This window comes from Procambarus clarkii, chromosome 86 (assembly GCF_040958095.1).
Source record: "Procambarus clarkii isolate CNS0578487 chromosome 86, FALCON_Pclarkii_2.0, whole genome shotgun sequence".
NCBI classification, from domain to species: Eukaryota; Metazoa; Arthropoda; class Malacostraca; order Decapoda; family Cambaridae; genus Procambarus; species Procambarus clarkii.
Genome location: NC_091235.1, coordinates 5344135 through 5368567, shown reverse-complemented (window position 1 = coordinate 5368567; position 24433 = coordinate 5344135). Strand labels below are relative to the sequence as shown.

At 45.2% G+C, this 24433-nt stretch overlaps 1 protein-coding gene across 2 annotated transcripts in view; it reads right to left on the bottom strand.

Annotated features, from left to right (window-relative positions):
- LOC123768768 (centrosomal protein of 290 kDa) overlaps positions 1 to 24433 on the bottom strand; it is a 109691-nt gene that overhangs the window by 6536 nt on the left and 78722 nt on the right. The window contains exons 18-23 of one of the 2 annotated variants that reach the window (XM_045759555.2): positions 24240 to 24386; positions 22504 to 22671; positions 17008 to 17166; positions 11117 to 11216; positions 7142 to 7323; positions 4083 to 4248 (exon numbers count right to left, since the gene is read on the bottom strand). In XM_045759555.2, the coding sequence (XP_045615511.2) occupies positions 4083 to 4248; positions 7142 to 7323; positions 11117 to 11216; positions 17008 to 17166; positions 22504 to 22671; positions 24240 to 24386 (922 nt within the window). The remainder of the gene's footprint in view (positions 1 to 4082; positions 4249 to 7141; positions 7324 to 11116; positions 11217 to 17007; positions 17167 to 22503; positions 22672 to 24239; positions 24387 to 24433) is intronic. The other variant, XM_045759560.2, reaches the window with a different exon arrangement.

Below are 24433 nucleotides of genomic sequence, written 5' to 3'. Positions count from 1 at the left end.
TGCAATGACCAGGACAGCTCAGGCGGCACATGAGCAGGCCGAAGGTGAAAACAATGCCTGAGAAAGTTTGCAGAACAGAGCAGAAGTGACATTTACCCCAAATGCAAGCTGCAGTGGCTCCACCAGCGCCACCCGAAAGGAGACGACAGTATCTGGCATAAGAAGACGGTCTTGAAACAACCAAGAGAGAAGGACAAAACAACCTACAAAGAGATAAGTACCAAAAAGACCGCCAGAAAATTTCATACAGCCGTCAAGACGAAACTCACAGGTGGGACACCAGCTAAGCCACCTGATCACCATACAAGTGATAATAAACCCGCTTAAAAAAAACAGACGCGAGAAACGGAGAAGATCGAACCAGCCACGTACCGGAATGGACCGGTCTGCTGAAAGAGGTGGAGCCACGGGAAGACCCTCAGGTTCGGACATCGAGCTAAAAGTGCCTGAAACCAGGGCTGGGCCGGCCACCTAAGAGCCAACAGGACTACTCATCCTTGGTAAGTCTTTCTAAGCTAACCAGGACCCGAAGCAACAACCAAACCAGTGGGAAGAGGTACAGGTAACCCCAACTCGACCAGTCCAGCCGAAAGGCATTGACCCTGACGACCTCGCAGTCTAGGAAGGGCGCCACAAACACTGGAAGACGCCTTGACCAAGTCAATACGAAGAGGTCCACCTCTAGGTGTCTGTACGTCCGGCAGAGCCAACTGAACGAGTCTGTGTCAACCGTCCATTCCATGATAGGGGAATGAACCGAGACCAGCCATCTGCCAGGATGTTTGACACAAACCCCCTGAACATGAACCGCCAGGAGAGCCAAACCCTGAGAACTCGGTAAACGAGTCACCTGAACCGACCAGCCCCACAAAGCCAAGGACCACATCAAACCCCCGCGGTTCAGACAATGAACCACCAGGGAGCAGTCCGAATGGAGCCGGATCATTGCTCCACGAGAAACACAAACCCTCTGAAGCGAATGCCACACCACCGCGAACTCCTGCGCTGTAGGATCCAAACACAGCGATCACGAGAGCGGCGGATGGGATGCCCCCGAAGAAACCAGAACATCTACCGAAGCCAGATCCGGCCCGTTGGGTTAACACGGCCAAGATCAGACTCCCGCACCGCCTCCCAAACGACAGACGTGTGACCCGGGTGCCCTCCAAAACAGTCGTAAGCAGGACCGCAGCCGCAACAATGCCGCCAGAGGGAGAGACAAGGAAGCCGGGTCCTTATAGGCAAAGCGGGGCAGCCTTAAGGTATCTGGGGAAGCAACCAACTGAGAACGTTGCAGCAACCTATACCTAGCATGCAATGCTTGAGCTGCCTGCACCAGAATAATGTCATCAGTAGATTGGGTGAATTGAGTTACAAACAAGCAACAGTGCTCGCAGGACTCTGGGTCGAAGGTGTCACTAACCCAACAGGCAGCACGAAGGAGGCAAACACAATGAGCGTCACCCTGAGACAAGGGAGACGGAGCAACCCTTAAACTCGCACAAGGCAAGAGGAGACCCAGGGTCACATCCATCGAACCCCGTGTGTCCCTGCGGGGATTCCCAGGGCCCCTAGACTGGTATCACTAACGGTAAGCCCAGATGGGGTACTGCTAACTGGGGCCCAAGTCTACCAAACAAACTGCTAAAGTTGAACCTCCGAGACGTATCTACTCACGGGGGGCTAAGCAGGGTGTACAACTGAACACAGGAGGTCAAACCCTAACATAACAGGAGGGGCAAGGGACACAAAGGCAGACCCTCCTACCAGGCCAAAACCAAAACCAAAAGAAAAACCCCGCAAGAGAATTATGTGCCCAGGAGGAACAGAGCCAGCCGCTGTAATAGGTGAAAACTAGCTACGCAGTACCCCGCGGCCCAACCAGTGCAAAAACTACCACTTACCCCAAGGTAAACAAGGGAGGAAAAGCCCCCAACACTCGAGGCGGTCAATCACCAAGCAGCAAAAGACTACAGAGGTAGACCCCAAGGTGACCTGTGGAAGAGAACCACAAACCCCTAAGTTGGTACTTACAGAGCACTCAGGGAAGGGAACCCTAAGCACATGCAGCCCGAGTACCTGTGAATATTACCTCCAGCTCGCACCCCACTTTAAGAGCAGTACTGAAAGCAAAGCACAGTACAACAGGAGAGAATCTGGAGCTGGAGCCACATGACAAGAGCCACAATCAAATCAGCCAAGAACTGCTGGTTGGATCGCTGGCGTTGTGGGTCTTCGGCTCCCCATTTCCCCTGGGAGCTGCGCAGACATGTGGCGCGGCTCGTGTGACATCATGCTCGTTTGCTCATTATTATTTGGGGAGTTCTGTCCACGCGTTTATCTATTTTCGTTGTTTTAACCAGAACAGGGGATTGTTTTGAGGCGCTTACCTTTCTGGGTGCCTGGGCCCGGTCGATGGTAAACAGTGAATGTTCCAAATCACATGTTCAATTCTATAGACCATTGCTCCTCATGCCTCTCTGAGGTGGGGGGGGCCCCAAGTTCTGGCTTGTGGTCTCCGGTAGGCCTAGAATTCTATACACACTGACTGATGCCAAAGTCTAATGATAAACATATCAGCTTGGATAGCTCCGGGGAGCCGAAGGGGCTCCCCCTAGAAAAAGGTCTATTATTTGTGCAAAGAAAAAATATATTCGACCCTGAAAATTACACAGTGACCGATGATTTACTGACGGGTTATAACAAAATTATGTAAACATCAAGAGGAGTATAGCCCATATAAAGGGGTACCTCGGTTTACGAATTTAATCCGTTCCTAGAGACGGTTTGTAACCCAAAAATTCGTAAACCAAAGCGAATTTCCCCGTAAGAAATAATGGGAAATGAATTAATCCATTCCTGACTCCCCAAAAAATTAACTTCAAAGTAAATTTTATACCTAATTCACCCAAATCTTCACTACAAAAGTATGTACAAGTTATTACTTACCTTTACTGATGACTCCTGCTGACGTATGGAAGATGGGTAGGAGGAGGGGAGAGGAGGGAGGAGGGAGGAGGAGGGAGGAGGAGGGGAGAGGAGGGGAGAGGAGGGGAGAGGAGGGGAGAGGAGGGGAGAGGAGGGGAGAGGAGGGGAGAGGAGGGAGGAGGAGGAGGAGAGGTATTACTGTTTGGAAGGGAAGTCCCCTTCCATTAAAACATCAGGCAGTGAGAACTTCTCTGGGGTACACTCTCTGGCACGTTTTGTCTGCAAACCACTTGGACCTGCTTCTGGCTCACTGCATGATTTTCTCATTGTCTTTCTTGAAGATTGTTTTTCCCTTCTTTGTAACACTTGTCTGTAGCGAGACATTACACAGTCATTAATAAGATCAATGCAACGGCCTGCTAAAGCTTTACCTGGGTGATTCTTTTCAGCAAAATTTTGCAGTTCTTCCCATACTGCACACATTTTATTAATTAATGAGGAAGGGACATCCTCTACTGCCTCCTCCTCCTCCCCTGAAGATTTGTTATACTGCCTAGCTAGTTCAACACGTGAACCATTTTCATGTTTACGAATGATCTCTTGTTTTTCCTCTATGGTCATTCTCACATGTGTTTTTTTGCCTTGAACCTTACCACTGGCTTTCTTGGGACCCATGGTGAGATATATAATAACAACATTTATGTTCAAATAGCCAAAAATCCCCCCCACCCCCCCACCCCAAAAAAAAAACTGTAAACCCTTGCAAAGAATTCAGGCGGGATAGTCACTAGGCGGGAGGCACGATCACTGTGCCACCACGCACTAGGTCGGCCATACACATATCAACAATCTCGTATCCCGAGGTAAAGTTTGTAAACAGATTCAAATTTTTTTAAGAAATCGGGCTCGTAACCCAAAAAGTTCGTAAAGAGGGGCATTCGTAAACCAAGGTACCACTGTATTTTGTTACATTTAGCAGCTCTTGTACCAAAGATATAAATATTGTATACTATCCAGTACAGTATCTCCATTAATAATTTTGTTTATGGATGTGAAATCTTTAGTCACAACAATAATGTTAGGTTTCACTCTACATTATTCATGTACAGTAATAATAATACTGAAGTGAAAATGAAAAACAGGAACTTCCTCACCTAATTTAGTGCGCTCATCACTTATTGCAGCAAGGTCCTGATTTTCTTTTCTTAATTGATCCACTTCAGCTTGAGTCATAAATTCAACCATTTGTTTCTGTTTTATCTGGGTACTCAACACGTCTACTAGAGCTTGTAGACGCTTTATATCTGATGATAACTGCACCTGTCAAACAACATTCTGTACTTCAGTAATCAATTTATTATTAAGAGGAATGCCATAATATGAAAATTACTTTATTATAGGTGGAGACCCATTAAGACGAAAGCAGACTATTTGCAAATAATGTTTCACCACCAAGGGATTTATTAAATCTAACATTATCCACAAATAAAGTACAACCTCATCCTGGCAATTCTCTACATTGCTGTCAGCTTTGTGCTCTCTAAAACTACTTAAATAAACTGTAAAAATGGATTTAAAAAACAGCATTTAAATGTAATGAAATGCCTCTTTCTCGTAGGACTCTGTGGCTCTCTCTGAACCTAGCTTGCTGAGATAGCTCCACACTGATCAATCACATCAGTCTTTGGGGTTCTGAATGGCTTATCGGGGCCAGCGCCAGAATCTGGGCCCCACATACAGGCACATGTAACAGGGGACTGCTACAATGACTCCCAACAAGAAAACATCCAGAAAGTAAGAGAAGCAATGCAGACAACTGCAAGGTTCACAACTAAAAACAATTAAAGCAGCAAAAGACTCTGTATACAATTCACTTAATAGCTAGATCAAACCATTTTAGTTGTGGCAGCACCACTGGGAGCTCCCAGCTTCCATGGGTACACTATCTTCCTAGACTGCCAAAAACTTATGACACAGTTCCTCACAAAATATTAATACACAAAATGGAGGCAAGCAAGGATAACAGGAAAGGCATTAGACTGAGTATGGGAGTACTTAACGAATAGGAAATGAAGGGTCATAGTCAGAGAGAATATGACAGGCTGGAGAGAGTGGAAAGTGGTGTTCCACAGGGATCTGTCCTAGGACCACTGCTATCTTTAATTTATGTAAATGTTCCTATAGAGAATGTGAGCTTGTACATGTCAATGTTTGCAAAGATGCATAGTTAATGAGGAGAGTAAAAACTGAAGAGGATTTTAGGATGCTGCAAGAAGACCTTAACAATCGACTTGAGAATGGTCCAGGACGGACCGAAATGTCGTCATCCCTTCATTTTCTAGTGTGTGGATTGGTCAACATACTTCAGCCACGTTACTGTGACTCATCGCCTGCAGACCTTAACAAACTTCAGGAATGGGCAGATAAATGGCTGCCGGAATTCAAACTAAATAAATGCAAAGTATTAATAATTGGTACGGAAGAGAGAAGACCCGTCTTTAACTATACCATAAGTTAAAGAAATGCAAGGAAGCAATGGAATAGTTCATACCTCTTGGGAAGGAAGGGTGAGGAGGAGGGGGAGGAGGAGAGACTGTCCCCTGCTCACCTTAAACGCTTTCATATCTGCATCACTAGCTCCAGATTTTTCTTTCACACATTTCACTGCCTCTGTTATGTGGCAGCCAGTCAGAACCAGTCAGTTACAGTCACAACATGTCAGTCAAGCATTCAGTCAAGACTCAGTCACAGGCAGTAATAACCAAAGGCAGTCAAGCATTCACTGTTGTGGTAGCAACCGATTAAGCATTTAGTCAGTCACGCATTCACAATCATTCAGGCATTCATGGTCATTCAGGCATTCACGGTCATTAAGGCATTCACATTCAATCAGGCTTTCACAGTCGCAACCAGGCAGTTAGCAAACTATAAGTTAAATGTTAGGTGCTCAGGAAGTCTGCCTCCCAAAATATCAGCTGGTAGCAACGAAGCCCACCATATTAATACCATCCTTATGGCTGGGAGGGTTACAGCTGGGGAGGCCAGTGTGAGGGATGAGGGGATGGAGGTAGCAGGGAGAGACCTGTGTGGGGGATGGGGGGGGGTCTTGGGGAGGGACCGGGGATGACCAGCTCCTGTGTTAGTCCTAGCTGGAAGATCGCCTACTCATGACTCCGCCTGTGCTACCCACCCATCCACTCTTACCACCTATCCTGCTACTCATCTGCCCACCCACTGTCTCCAGACTGCCCTGCTACCCACCCTCTCTGTGCCTGCCCTGCCACCCACCTCCTTAGTCTACCATCTGTCACCCATCACCTTAAGTCTACCATCAGCCACCCACTTGTTCTGCTGCCTGCATGCTCACTATGCCCACTCTGCCCGCCTGCACACACTGACACCTGCCCAACCACTGCTGCCCGCCTATCAACCCACTTTGCTGCCTGGCTGCTACTCATCCACCCATTATCACCTGCCCACACAGTCGCCCTCTATGTGTTCTTCCCTTACATGATTCTAGGGCAGGTGTTTATAAAAGATTTTCTTTCCTGTCCTCCCCCACCCCACCCCACCCCCAGCCTCCCCGTCCCACTCACCTGCCATCCATCAGGTCCCCCCCCCCCCACCATCCATCCATCCATCCAGTTCCCTCACCAGCTTGAGGTTATCTTGAGATGATTTTGAGACTTTAGTGTCCCCGTGGCCTGGTCCTCGACCAGGCCTCCACCCCCAGGAAGCAGCCCGTGACAGCTGACTAACACCCAGGTACCTATTTTACTGCTAGGTAACAGGGGCATAGGGTGAAAGAAACTCTGCCCATTGTTTCTCGCCGGTGCCCGGGATCGAACCCGGGACCACAGGATCACAAGTCCAGTGTGCTGTCCGCTCGGCCGACTGGCTCCATCCAGTTCCCCCACCATCCATCCATCCACCCATCCAGTCCCCTCAACATTCACCCATCCAGTCCCCTCAACATCCACCCATCCAGTCCCCTCACCATCCATCTTTCCAGTTCGCCTCACCATCCATTCATGCAGTCCCCCCCTCCCCCATCCCTCCTGGCACCCTCCCAAATACAATATTCAAGTGCAATCGTCACCAGGCAGGTGACGCTAGTAAACTGAAGCATGGTCGCACGTTGGCTGGCGCAGTGCAAAGGTTAAGCTCACTCTACTCCCTGTAAGTTAAAAAGATTGTTAGACTAATCACATACCTTTTCATCAGTAAGCTGCTGAATTTGCTTCGTGGTTTGGGCATACTCCTCCTGCATAATGGCCCCTTGAAGTTGTTGTCGTAACTCAGTCTCGGTGGTCTGCAATAGCAAGTTCATCTTGGAAGTTGCATCAACAATGTTTTGTAGCTCCTGCACCCGATGCTGCAACTCCTCGCATTCCCCTAAAAGTAAAAGTACAGTGAAAATTATACAATTTTGTCCAACACTATCTAATTTTTATATGCAAAATGTGAAAAACAAACCACAATATAGCCACTCATCCTATATAAGTACTCACCTAGTTGTGCTTGTGGGGGTTGAGCTTTGGCTCTTTGGTCCCGCCTCTTAACCGTCAATCAACTGATGTACAGATTCCTGAGCCTGCTGGGCTCTATCATATCTACATTTGAAACTGTGTATGGAGTCAGCCTCCACCACATCGCTTCCTAGTGCATTCCATTTACTAACTACTCTGATGCTGAAAAAGTTATTTCTAATGTCTCTGATTCATTTGGGTACTCGGCTTCCACCTGTGTCCCCTTGTGTGTGTACCACCCGTGCTAAATAATCCATCCTTGTCTACCCTGTCAATTCCCAAGAATTTTGTATGTGGTGATCATGTCTCCCCGAGCTCTTCTGTCTTCCAGCGACGTGAGGTACAGTTCACGCAGCCTGTCCTCATAACTCATGCCTCTTAGTATTTTATGAACCTTGTGTGTGTCTAGTAGGATTTATCTATCCTGTTAAAATAATTCATTATTCAGTGTAAACAGTCAATTGATTCACCCAACAGTTTAAATGCAATTGCTTAACACCACAATCAACATCTCATTAAGCACACACTAAACCTAAAAAAATATTAAACAAACAATCCACCTCAGTACAAAAGAAGAGAGAATGGGAGGTATTTATAATAAGATTTCACTTAATGGCACACATGACTGACAATTAAATTCCTAATAAAAGCACCACAAAGAAACAAACATGCAAAGACAAAGGTGGAAACTAGCAAAGCATGTTCCATCTCAGGCAGAAATGGCATGCAATAAGGCTGCCAAAGAGAGCTAACCAGCTTAGGATGCAACCAAAGTGATGCACCCTGTAGACAAAGTTTAGGTGCTTGAGCTCTGAATGGGAAATGCACTTCCTATTTGACCTATATATATGTTTGCTGATGATGTTTAGCTAATAGGGAAGATTACCTGGATAAAATATAAGTAAGGAGCAACACTTGCCATGTGAAATTCAATTAAAATAAATGACACAATGTGGAATGTGGAACAGGAGAAAATAGGTCACATGCAACCTACAAATTATGTAATTACCCAAGTGTAATTACCCAAGTGTAGTTGGATGATGAGAGCTATGTTTGTAGTGTCCTGTCTTCCCAGTACTCTGTTGTATAATGCTTTGAAACTACTGATGGTTTTGGCCTCCACCACTTTCTCATTTAACTTATTCCAACCGTCTACCACTCTGCTCGCAAAAGAAAATTTTCTATTTTTTCGACACCTTTGTTTCCTTAGCTTGAATCGGTATCCTCTTGCTTTTGAAGTTGCTGGTTTCAGGAATTCCTCTTTGTCAATTTGGTTATAATATAATTTTTCTCCAGGTATTCTACCCACTTAGTTTTAATTATTTTTCCAATATTTTGACTATTACACTTGTCAATGATACAGGTCTATAATTGAGGGGGTCTTCCCTGCTGCCACTTTTGTAGACTGGAACTATGTTAGCCTTTTTCCACACATCAGCTACAACTCCTGTACAGTGTGATGCCTAAAAAATCAGTTAAAGTGGAATGCTGAGCTCAGGTGCACATTCTCTCAGAACCCATGGTGAAACTCCATCTGGGCCAACTGCTTTGTTCTTACTTAGTTCCTTGAGCATTTTTTTCACTTTGTCTCAAGACACCTCTATGTTGTTCTCTGTAATTCTTACTGTGTTTGGTTCTCTGAAGATTTAGTTTCATACAAACACACTTTGGAACTTTACATTAAATGTTTCACACATTTCACTTTCATTTTCTGTGAATCTGTTTCCCATTTTCAACCTCTGAATATTATCCTTTACCTGCAATTTGTTGTTTATGAATTTATAGAATAGGCCTGATTCTATTTTACATTTGTCCACTATCCCTTTTTTCAAAATTTCTTTCTGCCTCTCTCCTTACTGCCATGTAGTTGTTTCCTGCATCTTTGTATTGCTGGTATGTTTGGGGGGTTTGAGCTCTTCCTATATTGATTCCATTTTTGTGTCTTTTGGTCTCTGGCCCTCTCGCAATTTCTGTTGATCCAGTCCTGTTTCCTAGTTCTGCATCTCTGCTTTGGTATAAAAAAAATTTGTGCCTTTATCATATATTTCACAAAACTTGACATACATCTCATTTACTTCATTTTCTAACAAAGTTTTTCCAGTCAAATTCCGTAAAGAATTTTCGAAGTTCCCATTATGCTCTCTCCTGAAATCAGGTTTTTCAACTGCTTCAACCTCCTTATTTTCTTCCAGGTTATAACGCATTGCATACTTTATTCCCTAAAAGACATGGTCACTTTTACTCAAGGGAGGAAGGTACTGAATGTCAAATATCTCTTCCTCTTTCCTGTTAAGTAACATATCCAGTATGGAGGCAACATCCCTTCCCTCATCCTCATAGATAGTTTAACATGATACATGAATGTTTCCAAGATGAGGTTTACAAATCAACAGGTCCAAAAGTCCTCTGTTCTAGCTTCATATGCCTCCCAGTTCATGGATTTCAAGTTGAAGTCGCCAACTACTAACAGTGGTGATCTATCTTTATCTGCTCTTGCTATAATCTTTCTCATTATTATTACAAGGCCCTCTCGTTTATTATCCAACTCCTCCTTTGTCCATGTGTTGCATGGCGGTGGACTATATGCATTTATGATCATTAGTTTATCATCCTGATTGCAGATCTACGATGCTATTATGTCGACTTCTCATGGATTGGCAGTCATTATTTCGTTTATGAAATTATTTCGAAAGGTGTTCTTTCACCAGCACAGCAATGCCACTGCCTTTAATCATTTTTCTATCCTGCCTCCAAACTGAGTAGCCCCTTGGGAATATGACCTCATTTAAAATATCATCATCAAGTTTCGTTTCTGTAAGTGCAACAATGTCTGGCATCTGCAGCTGTATTACATCACTTAACTCCAGTATCTTTAATCTCACTCCATCTATGTTGGTGTATATAATTTTCAGGAACACATTTCCTCTCCTTATTCTTCACTACCCCTTTCTCTAGCGATTTTGATGGTATGCCTTTTTTGAACCATTTTACTCGTCTGCTTACCCCTATCACTTCGTAAAAAAAGAATTAGTTTCTTCTTCGTTCCCTCTCATTTAGACGGTTCGCCTCTACAAGGTTCAGTTTCAGCTTCTCTCTGTGGATAGGTTACAATCACTCGGATACTACCTACAGTTTGCTAACTGTAGGTAGCAAAGGATCTCCACAGGAGATGAAGCCTGGAGGGTAACATTTGTGAAAAATACAGACAAACACTTCCTGTGGCAGAATATCAAGGAGCCAACAACAGAAAGAGGTGTCGTACCAGCAACCCTGGACTTGGCGTTTACCCAAAATGAAGACGATGCAGAGAAAAAATGAGGTACCACTAGGAACAAGTGATCACTGTGTTATTGTGTTCAATTACATTGTAGAGCTCAAACAATGTTGAAAACAGGATAAAACCATGAAAGAATACAGAAGAAAGGACTACAAGAGGGTTAGAGGCTTATCTGCAGGCAGTTCAGTGGGAGACTGAAATTGGAAGAAAAGCCAGCAAGTGAGATGATGACACTCAAAATACAGAAATGTAAGGAAGCAATGAAATAGTTCATACCTCTTGGGAAGGAAGTGGACAAAAGGAGAACAGCACATCCAAAGTACTGTGCACACAATTATAAAAATTATATATTAATATAAAAATTAACAAGACAGCTACATACTTTTCATATTTTGATACATGATGACAGCATGTTCAGCCTTCTGCTTTTCCCTTAACTCACGAAGTTCAATGGATGCTAGTTGTTTGGACAAGACTTCCACCTGCAACAGAAAATCAAGATATGATGCATAATATTCTGAAAGTATTGCATATTCTATGCACACACTAAAAATATAAATCTTGTTAAGGAAACAATTTCTACAGAATTTTCCATCTATTACACACACGCCAACCTCAAGAACTAACCGAGTATAATGTCCAGCTGAAGTTCATGCTGTAAGGAGCTCTCAATCCTTTTCCAGATATAAAAAAAAACAGCATTGAATGTAATGAAACACCATTTTCTGGGCGAGTCCGAGAAGCTCCCTGGAGCTATCGGGCTAATATGCAATACATTAGACTAGGGCATTAGTTAAGAGTTCACTTGAACACTTTGAGTTCAGCCTATGGGGACCATGAGCCAGAACCTGGCCCCCCACCCCTCAGAGAGACAAAAAGGGAGCAATGGCCCCTGGAAAATGCCCGTGGTTGGGACTTTCCTTATCTGCCATCAACCGGGGTTAGGTACCCAGAAAGGTAGGTATAACAAAACAGACCCCCACATGATAAGAAAATTGCAACCAAAAAAGAACAGAGGCAGAACTTCCTCAATTTCCAAGGAAACAAACAAACAAGGAAACGTCACACCTCGCCGCTGCGTCGCTCATCCGTGCAGCCCTCCCATTCCCGGAAGGGGGAAAGCCTTGGATCCCCTGCACCGGCCACCCAGCAACTCCAGTTCAGAGGGTAAGTATCAATACAATGCAAATACTGTACTGTACTGTAATGCCAACCGGAGGGAGGGAGGGTGCCAGGGAGCCTCCGAGGCTCACCCAGAAAATGGCATTTCATTACATTCAACACTGGCTTTCTGTGGGAAGCCCCTTTGGCTCCAGGGAGCCAAAGGGAAATAACCAATGATAAGGAATAGAGGGGCGTACCCAGGAGGCGGCTGACACACGCTCCTCAACTCGAAGGCGAGACAACTGGCTGCAACCTGCGACCTCAAAGTCACACACGAACGCCTAGGACCAGGAATATTGTCCAAATAACATGCGGCCAGGACCCTGTTCGACCTCCAAAATATCCGCGCCTAAATATCAGTCCGAGACATGTTGCTGAAGACGGCAGCCAAAGCAGCAAACTTCCGAACATCATAGGCACAAGGATAGACTGCAGGCTGGCTAGACTTAATGACCCTGCAGATGACCTGAAAGACCCAAGCCCTGGAACAGTGAACGAGAGAAACCAGATCAACCCAAAGCGTGTCCCGGCTACAGAAGCAGAGGCGCACAGGTAACTGTGAAGAGCCGCAACCGGACACAATACATGATGCACCCCCGGCCTGACCAATCAAGCATCAATGTCCCAAGGACCCCTCTGGAAAGCAGCCATCTCGTTCCTTGCCAGAAGAGAAAGAGAAAGCTGCAACCGAACAAACAGATTACCCGGACTGAAAGAGCAGAAAATCCTGTGCCGGAGGAGAGCATGAAGCTCACCAACCCAACCCCCAGAGGCCAATGCCAACAGAAAAACAGCCTTGGAAAAACAATCTTGAACCGAAGGGGCCACCACGAACTGAGGAAAGAGATAGGAGAGCACCTTGTCCAAGGACCAGGACGGCTCAGGCGGCACATGAGCAGGCTGGAGGTGAAAAACACCAGTGTTGAATGTAATGAAACGCCATTTTCTATGCGAGTTCTAGAGGCTCCCTGGAGCTATCCAGGCTGATACGGATATCCCTAACTTTGGCATCAGTCGATGTGGGTGGAGTTCTAGGCCTACCAGGGACCACGAGGCAGAACCTGACCTCCTCAAACAGGCATGAGGAGCAATGGCCTATAGAAATGCACATGTGGTTTTGGAGCATTCTATATCTAGCATCGACTGGGACAGGCACCCAGAAAGGTAAGTGCCCCAAAACAAACCCCTATTCTGGTTAAAAACAACGAAAATAGACAAACGAGTGGACAGAACTCCCCAAATGAAAACGAGCAAACAAGCATGAAGTCAAACGAGCCGTGCCGCATGTCTGCGTAGCTCCCCCCACCCCCTCCTCGGGAGGGGGAAGGGGGAGCCCCATTCCCCCACGCCGGCAATCCACCCTGCAGTTCTGAGGATGGATATCAAAACACGAGAAAACCGCTGATCGGAGGGAAAGAAGGTTGCCAAGGAGCCTTCGGGACTCGCCCAGAAAATGGCGTTTCATTACATTCTGGGGGGAGCCCCTACAGCTACCAAAGACAAAAAAAAAAAAAAGAAGAAATTTGACCTACCTAGGAGGCAGTCGGTACTCCCCATCTCAACTCGAAGGCAAGCCAGGCTGCAGCCACCAACCCAAAGCGACACAGACCAGACTAGGTCCAGGCACGGTAACGAGGAAGCGTTACCGTTCATGGCCCTTGCAAATTTGTTCATTTGATGCATCACGCTATTGTAATTTCTGTGTGTAAGGAAGCATGCAGCCAGGATCCTGTTCGACCGCCAAAAACCCCGTGCCAGAATGTCAGCCCAGGACATGTTACCAAAGACGGCAGTAAGAGCAGCAAACTTATGAACATCATGGGTACGGGAATAGACCGCAGGCCGGCTAGAATTAATAACCCTGCAGATGACTGAGAGACCCGTACCCACAAACAGGGAAGAAAGGAAACCGGATGAACCCAAAGCGCATTTCCGGACACAGAAGTTGTGGCGCGCACATAACAGCGGAGGGCCGCAATCGGACACAACACATGATCCACCCCCCAACCTGACCACCTAAGCATCAACTACCCAAGGACCCCTCCAGAAAGCAGCAGACTAATTCCTCGCCAGAAAGAATGAGACGGCTGCAAATGAACATGAAAGAGTTTCGGAAAAACAAACTTGAACTAAAGGGGCTACAACAAACTGCAGTCTCAGAACTGCAGGGTAGATCGCTGGCATGGGGCTCTGGGGCTCCCCCCTTACCCTCCCAGGGAGGAGGAAGCTGTGCAAACATGCAGCACGGCTCGTGTGACATCATGCTTGTTTGCTCATTTTCATTTGGGGAGTTCTGTCCACTCGTTTGTCTATTTTTGTTGTTTTTAACCAGAATAGGGGTTTGATTTGGGGCGCTCAACTTTCTGGGTGCCTGTCCCGGTCAATGGCAGATATACAATGCTCCAAAATCACATGTGCATTGCTAAAGGCCATTGCTCCTCTTGCCTCTCTGAGGGGGGGGCCAGGTTCTGGTTCGTGATCCCTGGTAGGCCTAGAACTCCACCCACATCGACTGATGCCAAAGTTAGGGATATCCATATCAGCCTGGATAGCTCTGGGGAGCCGTAGGGGCTCCCCCCAGAAAAGCACGAAAAACCTTACTAAATGGGGCAGAAGTAACATCCACCCTGAAGGCAAGCTGGAGCAGCTCTGCCAGCGATGCAGGATATGAGGCGACAGTATTTGGCATCAAATGACGGTCCTGAAAAAGCCAAGAAAGAAAGGCCAAGGCAACTTGATCAGAAATAGAAGACAACATACGAAGAGAGAAAATGGCGGAAAGAACACCAGGAAGCTTCATACTGTCGCCAAGATAAAGCTCTCAGGTGGGACACCATCAATGAAGCTACCTGCTCAACATACAAATGGTAATAAACCAACATCAAAAAGACCAGACGCGAGGAGCGGAGGAGAAGACGGGGAAGACACCCCGTGTTCGGACACTGAGCAAGCAGCGCCTGAAACCAAGGCTGGGCCAATAGGACGACTCTCCTAGGTTAAGACTCCAACAAGACAGAACCCAAAGCAACAGCTGTACCAGGGAAAAGAGGGTACAGGTAACCCCACCTCAACCAGTCCTGCCGAAAGGTGTCCACCGCGAAGGCTCCACAGTCGAGGAAGGTCACCACATGTATCAGATGCCTCGACCACGCCGACGAGAAGAGGTCCACCTCCAATAGCCCATAGGTCCATCAGAGCCAACTGAAGAAGTCGGTGTCGACCGTCCATCCCGTGGACAGGGGAATGAACCAAGACAGGCCATCCACGAGGATGTTGGACACTCCCCAGATATAAACTGCACGGAGAGCCAAACCCCAAGAAACCAGCAAACGAGCCACTCGAAACGACCATCCCTAAAGAGGCAAGGACCAAAGGCAATGCAATTTAGGCAATGAACCACCAGAGAACAGTTCGAATAGAGCTGGATGGTTGAACCCAGAGCGACCCGAACCCTCCGAAGCGACACCCAAACCGTTGCGAACTCCCGCACAGTGCTGTGAGCCCGACAGAAGGACTGACCCCACAGCCCCTGGCTGCCCTGGTGAGCACTGGTCACAAAGCCCCAGCCAAGAGACGGCGCATCCGTGAACACATGGGGTAAGCACCAAGGCACTGAACCCCAAAAAGCCCGAACAGAAAACCGGTGACGCAGCAGCCGGCAGAAGGCCCCCCCGAGCCCAAACCCAGTGATCGTGAGAGAGGCGGAAGGGATGTCCTTGAAGGAACCAGAACAAATATCGAAGCCAAACCTGAACCAGCAGGTAAACCAGCACGGTGAAGTTCAGACTCCCGCACAACTGTTCGACCCAACTGCCAAGTTACCTGGGAATGAGCCACAGATACACACAGTCCCGTTTCAGCACTGGAAACAGGCAGGAAACCCACCTGAGGGACGGGGTTGTTTTGACCACGCCCAAGTGCACCCACTCCGAGATGACCCAATGGAGCACAACGAATGAAGCCTGCCCCGAACCTCCAAAAAGAGGAGGAGCTGCCTAATGCCACCACAGGCTGAAGGAAACAGCCTGAAATGCCCACAAATCGTGGGACCAGACGTGAGCAAACTGCACAAACCTTCCCCGCCCATCGAACCGTCAACGGGTAAAACCACAAAACGGCCAGCACCCCTTACAAGAAGCCAGCCGACGAGCAGAGTGATCACTGCGCCGACCAGATGACGTCAACTCCGAAGGAAACGCCGGCTCAGAAACTGCCACCAATGGCCCCTCCCGACCTACGGAACCCCAAGCCCTGACACGACCCTTCCAAGAAGGCCAAGAATGGCCACCCTGAAGAACCAACTAGTCCGTGAAATTGGTGACCTGACTCCTAATCACTCTCTCAAATACTTTTATGATGTGCGATGTTAGTGCAACTGGTCTATAATTCTATGCCAATGCTTTGCTCCTTCCCTTGTGTAGAGGGGCTATGTCTGCTACTTTAAGTGCATCTGGTATCTCCCCCGTGTCCAAGCTCTTCCTCCACACTATGCTGAGTGCCTGTGCTACCGGCACTTTGCATTTCTTTATAAATATTGAATTCCATGAGTCTGGACCTGGGGCCAAGTGCATGGGCATGTTTTCAATTTCTCTTTCAAAATTTAGTGCGCTCGTGTTGATATCAGTTATATTTACAGGGGTTTGAATATCCCGCATAAAGAAATTGTCTGGATCTTCCACTTTCATGTTGTTTATTGGAGTGCTAAACATGTCCTCATACTGCTTTTTTAGGATTTCACTAATTTCTTTGTCATCCTCCGTGTATGAACCTTCACTTGTACGAATAGGTCCAATACTGGCAGTGGTTTTTGCTTTTGATTTCGCATATGCATATTAGGCACAAGAGAGTATGCCAAAGTACTACATACTGGTTTTACAACAAACAAAACTTGGTGGATATGACAAGTAGATATTGTGCTGTTGTGCTACTGTGCTTAAGAGAAATTAAATGAACATACAAAAATAATGATTAAAGTCTATCATCATAATATTAGAAGTTTTTCTTTTGCAGTAAATTTATTAGAAAAAGAAAAAAATTACTATAATTTTTGCTTGAAGAAATTGTAACTAATGCAAAGATACTTAATATACAGCATGAAAAGGCTTGTACCTGAACGTGAGTAGTATTAGCCCCAACTAAATTTAGAGAAGCTTGGAGAGAATATACTTTCTCCCGCGCGCTCTCTAACATTTGGCTCAACTGTTCCCGTTCCTCCAGAAGGCGCTGTTTCTCTGCTACATGCTCTAATCCTTCCTTCTTCTCCTGCATCTAACAAGGAATTTTTTTTAATATGGTCTATTTATGTGAAACATTATCAACAAATCAACATACATTCAAATTATATAATAATTAATAGTTACAAATAACAAAGAGAAGAGAAAGCAAGACATTTTTGTAAGAGAAGCAAAGACATTTTGCATCAAAAGTACCTCTCAGTAAAAAGCAGGTAAGAACAGTGTTAAGATATACAGTACTCCCTGTGAACCTAATTTACAAACTGAATGTTTTCTTAATATGACTACTATGACCAATGCAGTCAACTTCCACACCTGCAATTATTGATGCAGTTACAACTACATAACCACAGCCACCACCACCAGTCACAACTATACAGTTTAACCACAATTATAACTGCAGTTACAATGTCAATAACCACAATCACCAGTCACAACTCCCATAACCTCAAACATTACTGCAGCCACAACAACCATAATCACCCCTCGCATCACATCGTCATAATCACAATCACTATTGCCAACACAACTACATTACCACAATCACCACTGCAGTCACAACTGTATGTAATTTCTATTGGGGGCCCTTGTGACTCCTTGAAGGTACTATGCTGATATGGCACCCTCTACAAGGTCGCATCAGCCATGGTGTTCTATAGACTGGCTGCAGCGCCAGCGCCGTCTGACCAGCGCCAGACCCCCTAGTCTCCTCAAAGAGCCGCAGGCAGAGGGTCAAATTTACTTTCATCACCCACAGGGAAAATCAAAACAGCTGCTGACTTAAATAGAGACGGAAGCCTCAAAAATAGCTGAAAGAACTCTCCAAACAATTTAAACACACTATCAAATTCTCCTGGAAGTAGTGCGAGCTCATTCGCCCCATCTGCCCCACAAATTTGTGGGGAAGGGGGAAGACATAGCCAACTGCCAATCAGCATCCCCAAACTCAGTTCTATGGAAGATGTAGTGGGGTGTTCATGCTGGCTGCGGTGTTCTGCTTGTTCAGCTAACTGGTGGTGTTTGCCCGTTCCTGCTTATGGTGGCCCTCGCCCAGGGTGAAATCTGGTGTCTTAGGACACTTCTGTCTTCACTAGGGTCGGATGCAACTTTGGCTTATGAAACACACTGATTATTTATGTGCTTCTCTTAGCACCCTAAGGTTGGCCTTCTCAGCCACATTGCCCAGGTTGTGTTGACTTACTTTTAGGTTCACCATAGTGATCAGGAAGGGCATTCTGCTGGGTTTTCCCTTTAGGGGAAAACAGGGGCCTGACAGCCGAGTGGCCAGCGCTTCGGATTCGTAGTCCTGAGGTTTCGGGTTCGATCCCCAGCGGAGGCAGAAACAAATGGGCAGAGTTTCTTTCATCCCTGATGCCCCTGATCACCTAGCAGTAAATAGGTACCTGGGAGTTATACAGCTGCTACGGGCTGCTTCCTGGGGGTGGGTAACAAAAAGGAGGCCTGGTCAAGGACCGGGCCACGGGGACGCTAAGCCCCGAAATCATCTCGAGATAACCTCGAGATAGGTCCTGGAAATTCCCTGTGGGTTCAGTGATACTCTGGATGTTCCCCCTGAACCCCCTGTTACCTCTGCTTCCAACATCCTACATGTTCAGTCGGTAACACCTTCAACCCTGAGTCCTGTGGGGGTTTGCTCTCCCCACATAGTTCTCCTTTGTGGCCCTCCAGATTTGGGTTCAGGTTTCACAGGCAGTGATTGCTTCACTTATTGGGTTTTCTCAATAGCAGCAGTCTAGACAGTGTGCCAAGTTGGTTGCCCTAGAGGTACCCCGGCTGTTTTTATGGCCCTGGAATTGGTGGTGTTGGCGACTTCTACCTTGGTGGCCATGTTCTTCACATGTTGACAGACTGTGTTGGCCCATTCTTTGGACTTCACATGGCATCTTGCTATTCTAGTCGTCTGTCACTTTTCTTCTCTCCTCTTTTTTGAGGATGTTGTTGTGTAGTCATTCTCTTCGGCGGCTGCAGATTATTGACTTGTTTTGGGCCTCCTCTGTTTTCAGAGCTCTCATTCTCATTTTTCAAGGTAGTCAGGTACAGCTAGAGTGTCGCCTGTTGTTGGTCGAGAGACCATCTGTGGAGCTAGATGGCAGGTCAAATGAACCTCATGCAGTCGGTCCTTCTTCGTCTAGTTGATGCCATACTTGCTCTTTTCAGAAGGCACCCTTTTGTGGGTTGTGTCAGCCCTTTTGCAGTTAACCCCCTTTGAGTCCCACGATTCATGTTTTTTCTGGTCAGCTCTCGAGGCTTGCGATGAAGTTGGTCAGTTACTACACCTCCGGGGAGGGGGGGTGTTCTTTCCAGGCAGGCTTTCTCTTCTCGCCTTCTTCCAAGTCCCGAAACTGGAATCTAAGGCCCTCCAGTTCAACCTCTATCTTTTGTGGCTGAACCAGTGCATTCCTTGCCCTTCCTTCCGGATGATCACTTCGTCCCAGGTCTGTCATTTTTGAAGCAGATTTTTGGATGATTTTCCTGGACCTCCAGGATGCATACTGGTATGAACCCTATTCATTCAAGGGTCAGGGATTGGCTAGATATTGTGGTAGGGGATCAAGCTTACATTTTTAGGTTCTCCCATTTTGCCTCAATCTGGTTCCACTTTCGTTCACACTCTCGGTTCAAGTTGTCGTGGCTCATCTTCGGTGATGGAGGTTTATGTTTTGGCCTACCTCAACGACTGTCTGGTGTGGGCTCCCAGCTGATCTGCAAGGCAGCTGGCCAGGCATCTGGTTTTTTTTCCAATTCACTGGACTCAGGTTCCTGGTGATCTGGAGGAAGTCCCAGTTGGTTCCATCGAGGTTTGGACTTGACTGGGCCCCGTTTTGAAACCTCGATGAGCATTGCTTTCCCTGCCTCCAGCAGCCTTGTCCCAGTTGCAGCCCAGTCATTTGTTGGTGTCGAGTCGGAGTCGGGTGACTTAGCGGTTGCTCGAGCAATTGTGCAGGTGCCTCAACTTTTCCATTCTAGTGTATAACCTGGCCAGGTTTTAGCTTCTGGTCCTCAGCATGATTTTTAACGACTCACAAGGGCCTTGTACGAGATGAATTGGGTGGAGCTAACCAGGTGGCTAGCAACACGAAGTCACAAGGACGCACCATTTCGAAAGGCACCATTTCATCTCTTCCAATTCTAGTGTTACTGTATATGTAATAACAAGGTTAATCTTTTTAGTAGATAATTACAGCCAAAGAAATGTAAAATCTTTATAATTATTAGTATTAATGATTAGAACCCAATTCTCTTGCGTTTCTATAATGAAAAGTGCCAATAGATGTAATTCATATTGACTTCAGAATGCCCCATAATATGTCAATCAATGTAGGCCACAATTTAAGGGTCAAGAACTGTTCCAAAAATGGTTGCTCAGTGCACAGAAACTTCTTTCCCACAGGCAGAATGGTATTTATGTGGGTTAGGTTCCTAAATCACAAAAAATTAAGCATTCTAAGTAATGAAGGGTATTATTCTGTTGGAACACTCGGTAGCTTCCCAAGCTACTTGGACTGCAAAGCCTTTGGGAATCACATCAGGCCTCCGAGACTCAGACTACTGGAAGCCAGGACCAAAATCTAGCCATCTATACAAGATGAGCAAGCCTAGGGGACCAGAGATGAACTCAAAACCTAGAAAACACCCACTGCAGAGTTTCAGTGTATCAAAGCAAGCAGATGATTGAAAGGAAACTAGTAACCATATGATGAACCAGTGGCACTAAAAAACTCCTAAATTGCAACTTGTAAAGCTGCAAGCAGCATACTCCATCCCAGAATCGGGTGAGGAATCTCTCATCTCCCAGCGAACTGAGAACAAAAGGTGAACAGATCCCCCCACACCACAGATACTCGCTGCATGGGGCATTTCATAAACAGTCAAATGTGCTAGGTGCAAGGGAAGTGTTGGCAAATTTCACACATAACCCCAACCTCATTAGCCTAGCAAGGGAAGGAATGCAATAATCTCTTGAGCAATCTAAGCATATACTTGGCCAAAGCATAAGGCACCAAAAAGCAAATGAATCAGGGCAGTGGTTAATTACACACGAGCACACAGTTAACTACATCAACTCCCAACAACAGGACTTAATGAAGAGAGCCCATCCCACATACTACCTGGAAGAAAGATGACTTTAAAGGAGCCAATTCGCAGATAAGCAACTAACTGTTTAGACCAAATAACTCTGGTGAGGCAGAGAAAACATAAGCCAGCTACCATGAAAGGTAACCCTAGCATATAGATGGAGTGAAATAGTACACAGGGAACACACATTGTAGGTGAAATTAAATACAATAGCAAAACATTAATAAAACCAAAATAAAGCAGTGGCTATAACTAATACAGTATAACTAACGGCTATAACTTGTATAACTAATGCTCGTGAGATGGCTAATACAAATTACAATACAGTAGTTGAAATAAGAGCAATCTGCAGAATCATAGCAGAGTGGTGCACTCTCAACTTGCACCAAGCAAGTAGGAAGATGGCTGGCTGCCCAAGACTCAGAGTGACCCGAGTCATCATCTGGTAGCAGCCAGATGCATCAAGGCTGGTGGTGTTGACCAGACCACACACTAGAAAGTGAAGGGACGACAACGTTTCGGTCTGTCCTGGACCATTCTCAAGTCGATCACAATCGACTTGAGAATGGTCCAAGACAGATCGTAAGTAGCTAAAGGTTGTGGGACGACCGAAACATTGTTGTCCCTTCACTTTCTAGTGTGTGGTCTGGTCAACATACTTCAGCCATGTTATTGCGACTCATCGCCTGCACAAGGCTGGTGGTGTTTGCCATAGGCAACACTTGCTTACCAAGTTTACCTCAGATTATTTCCATTTGCCTTAAATTTTTAGTGGGTGTTTCTTAGTTTGGGGTCCACCTCTAACCACCCATGCTTTCCTTGCCTTGTACAACCAAATTCTGGTCTTGGCTCCCAGTAGACCAGTGAGGATCTCGAGAGGCTTGATGCACTTCTCAAAGCTTGGCTTTATCAGAGTGAGCTTTACCACAGGAAGCTACTAAGGGGCCCCTCCCAGAAACCAACCTTATATTTTTTTACCATTTTTTTTATTTATAAATGGCAAAGTTGAAAACACTAGACACATAATTATGATACATGTTTTATAAATCTTATTTAAAATCATGTATAGTATCAATGAATTCTCCTGGTAATTTTATTTAAAAGTCTATTAATAACCATGAAGAAAATTTAAAACAAATTTTAACTAAAATACTTCTTAAAACCACAAATATTTTAACAAATTTCATAGAAAACTGTGGTTGTCCGCATGAGCAAAACTTACAGGAATCTTTCTCAGAGAGGAGCAGCAATAAATAAATTATTTTCCACTCACCATGAGGGACTGAGCTTGCAAAAGAGAACGATATTTGGCTGTGATGGCAGCCAAATGTCCAGATGTTTGATCTGCTGCAGTTCTTGGAACACTCTGACTCAACTCTCCTTCAAGTTTATGAATCCTATGTTTCAGAATCTGCTGTTCATGTTGCTTTTCATGCTTGAGCTAAGAAAATAAAGAATTCATATGTCTCAATTCATGAGACTCAAGGAATCTCATGTCTACAGAATTCTGACAGTTCCTCTGTTAACATTTAAGCCGCCAAAAGCTGAACAAAATAAGTAATTCATAAACAATCAAATCTGAAGACCCCCAAACATTCCAGTCCGGCACCATCAGAAATCTGTATATTATTTATAAATTATGATGTGCTAATGTGCTGCAAAGTCTGGGGTGGTACAGGAAGTTACAGCTGGTCACCATCCAAACTCTGCCAGTAAATATTCTCTCAAACAAGTTTGGTAATACAGCATGTAATGTATACCTGTAAATATGTTTGGATCAAGGACAATTAAGAGCTGTATCTCTGGGCACATCTATTAAGGACGTGGTCATAAATATTGTGCTGTAATCAGCACAATCATTGTTACTGCTAATCATTGTTGCTGCTATGGCAGCATGACTACTAACAGGATGAGTGATGCTGCCCAATAAACTCGCCCCACGGGCAAAACTAAAAAAAAAAAAATTAGAATAAGAGTGCTTTATTGGATACAGTGAATACTGGGAGGAGGAGGATGAAGTGATGGTGGTGGTAGTGATTGTGATTGTGGTCATGTAGGGGTGGGGGGGAGGGATTGCTGATGATGGTGAATGGGTAATGCAGAAACTGATGGGAGGGGAAGTAAGTAGCTGAAGGTTGTGGGGCTGGAAGGATGGGGTGAAGGTTGTGGTTGTGGCAATAATGGCTGTGCTTCCCTAGTTGCAATGTTTGTATTAGTTGTGGGTGTAGTGGAGATGGTGGTTGTAATAGGGGTTATGATTACAGTGGTGGTTGCTAGTAGTTGATATTATAGTGATTGTGATTGTAGGGGGAATTTCATATTGTCTACTATAGTGGTTTTCAGTTTAGTGGTGTATAGTTATGGTTGTTCTTATAATGAGTATGACTGAAGTGGTCATATGGTTGAAATGGCAATTGTGGTTGATCTGGTGTTAAAATGTGTACAGTAGTTGTGGTTGTTCAGCAGTGATGAAGGCTGTCATGGTAGTTGTAGTTATGGTATTTGTTGTATTTTGTTCCCCTCATTTCATTCTCCATCTTACAGAGCAGTTGTTTAGTATGCCTTTAACTTTGTGTGGTTTATTTGGGTTGTTGGTAGACCTTTGATCCCCGAATGTTCCCCCACGCATCTTCAACAGAGCCAGATTCTTGTCTTGATTCTCAGGAAACTCCTCAGTGAGCCAGTACATAAATATCTACAGTACAAGCATATCATAAAGAAAACAAATGGAACAAGGTACAAGGGAACAAAAGAAAATGGTGACCAGGGAGAGAAATATGAGCATTCTGTGGTCAAGGAAACCATCAACAATTTTAACTTTAGTCATATGATAAAACTCCAGATTAAAGCATTATGAAATATTTTTTAGAGTTATTTAAAGTTTCATTTAAGCATTATGTAAATATAATAAAAATATGAATTAAATATAATGAAAACATCTAAGAATGTCAGAAATTAAAACATTAACTATTTTAATCTGCAAGACAAAACCCACAATTTGCAACTAACCCGCTTTTCCTGAAGTAAGCTCTCATGAAGTGCTTCAAGTCTATCCTTCAGCTGCTCATGAAGGGAGCTTATATCACGCCTTTGGTTTCTAATAAGTTGTTTGGAAATTTCTAAATCATACCGTAGTTCAGCTGATCTCCTTGATAGCTGAAAAACAACAAAATCTAATGTAAAACCTTTTAATTCAAATTGTG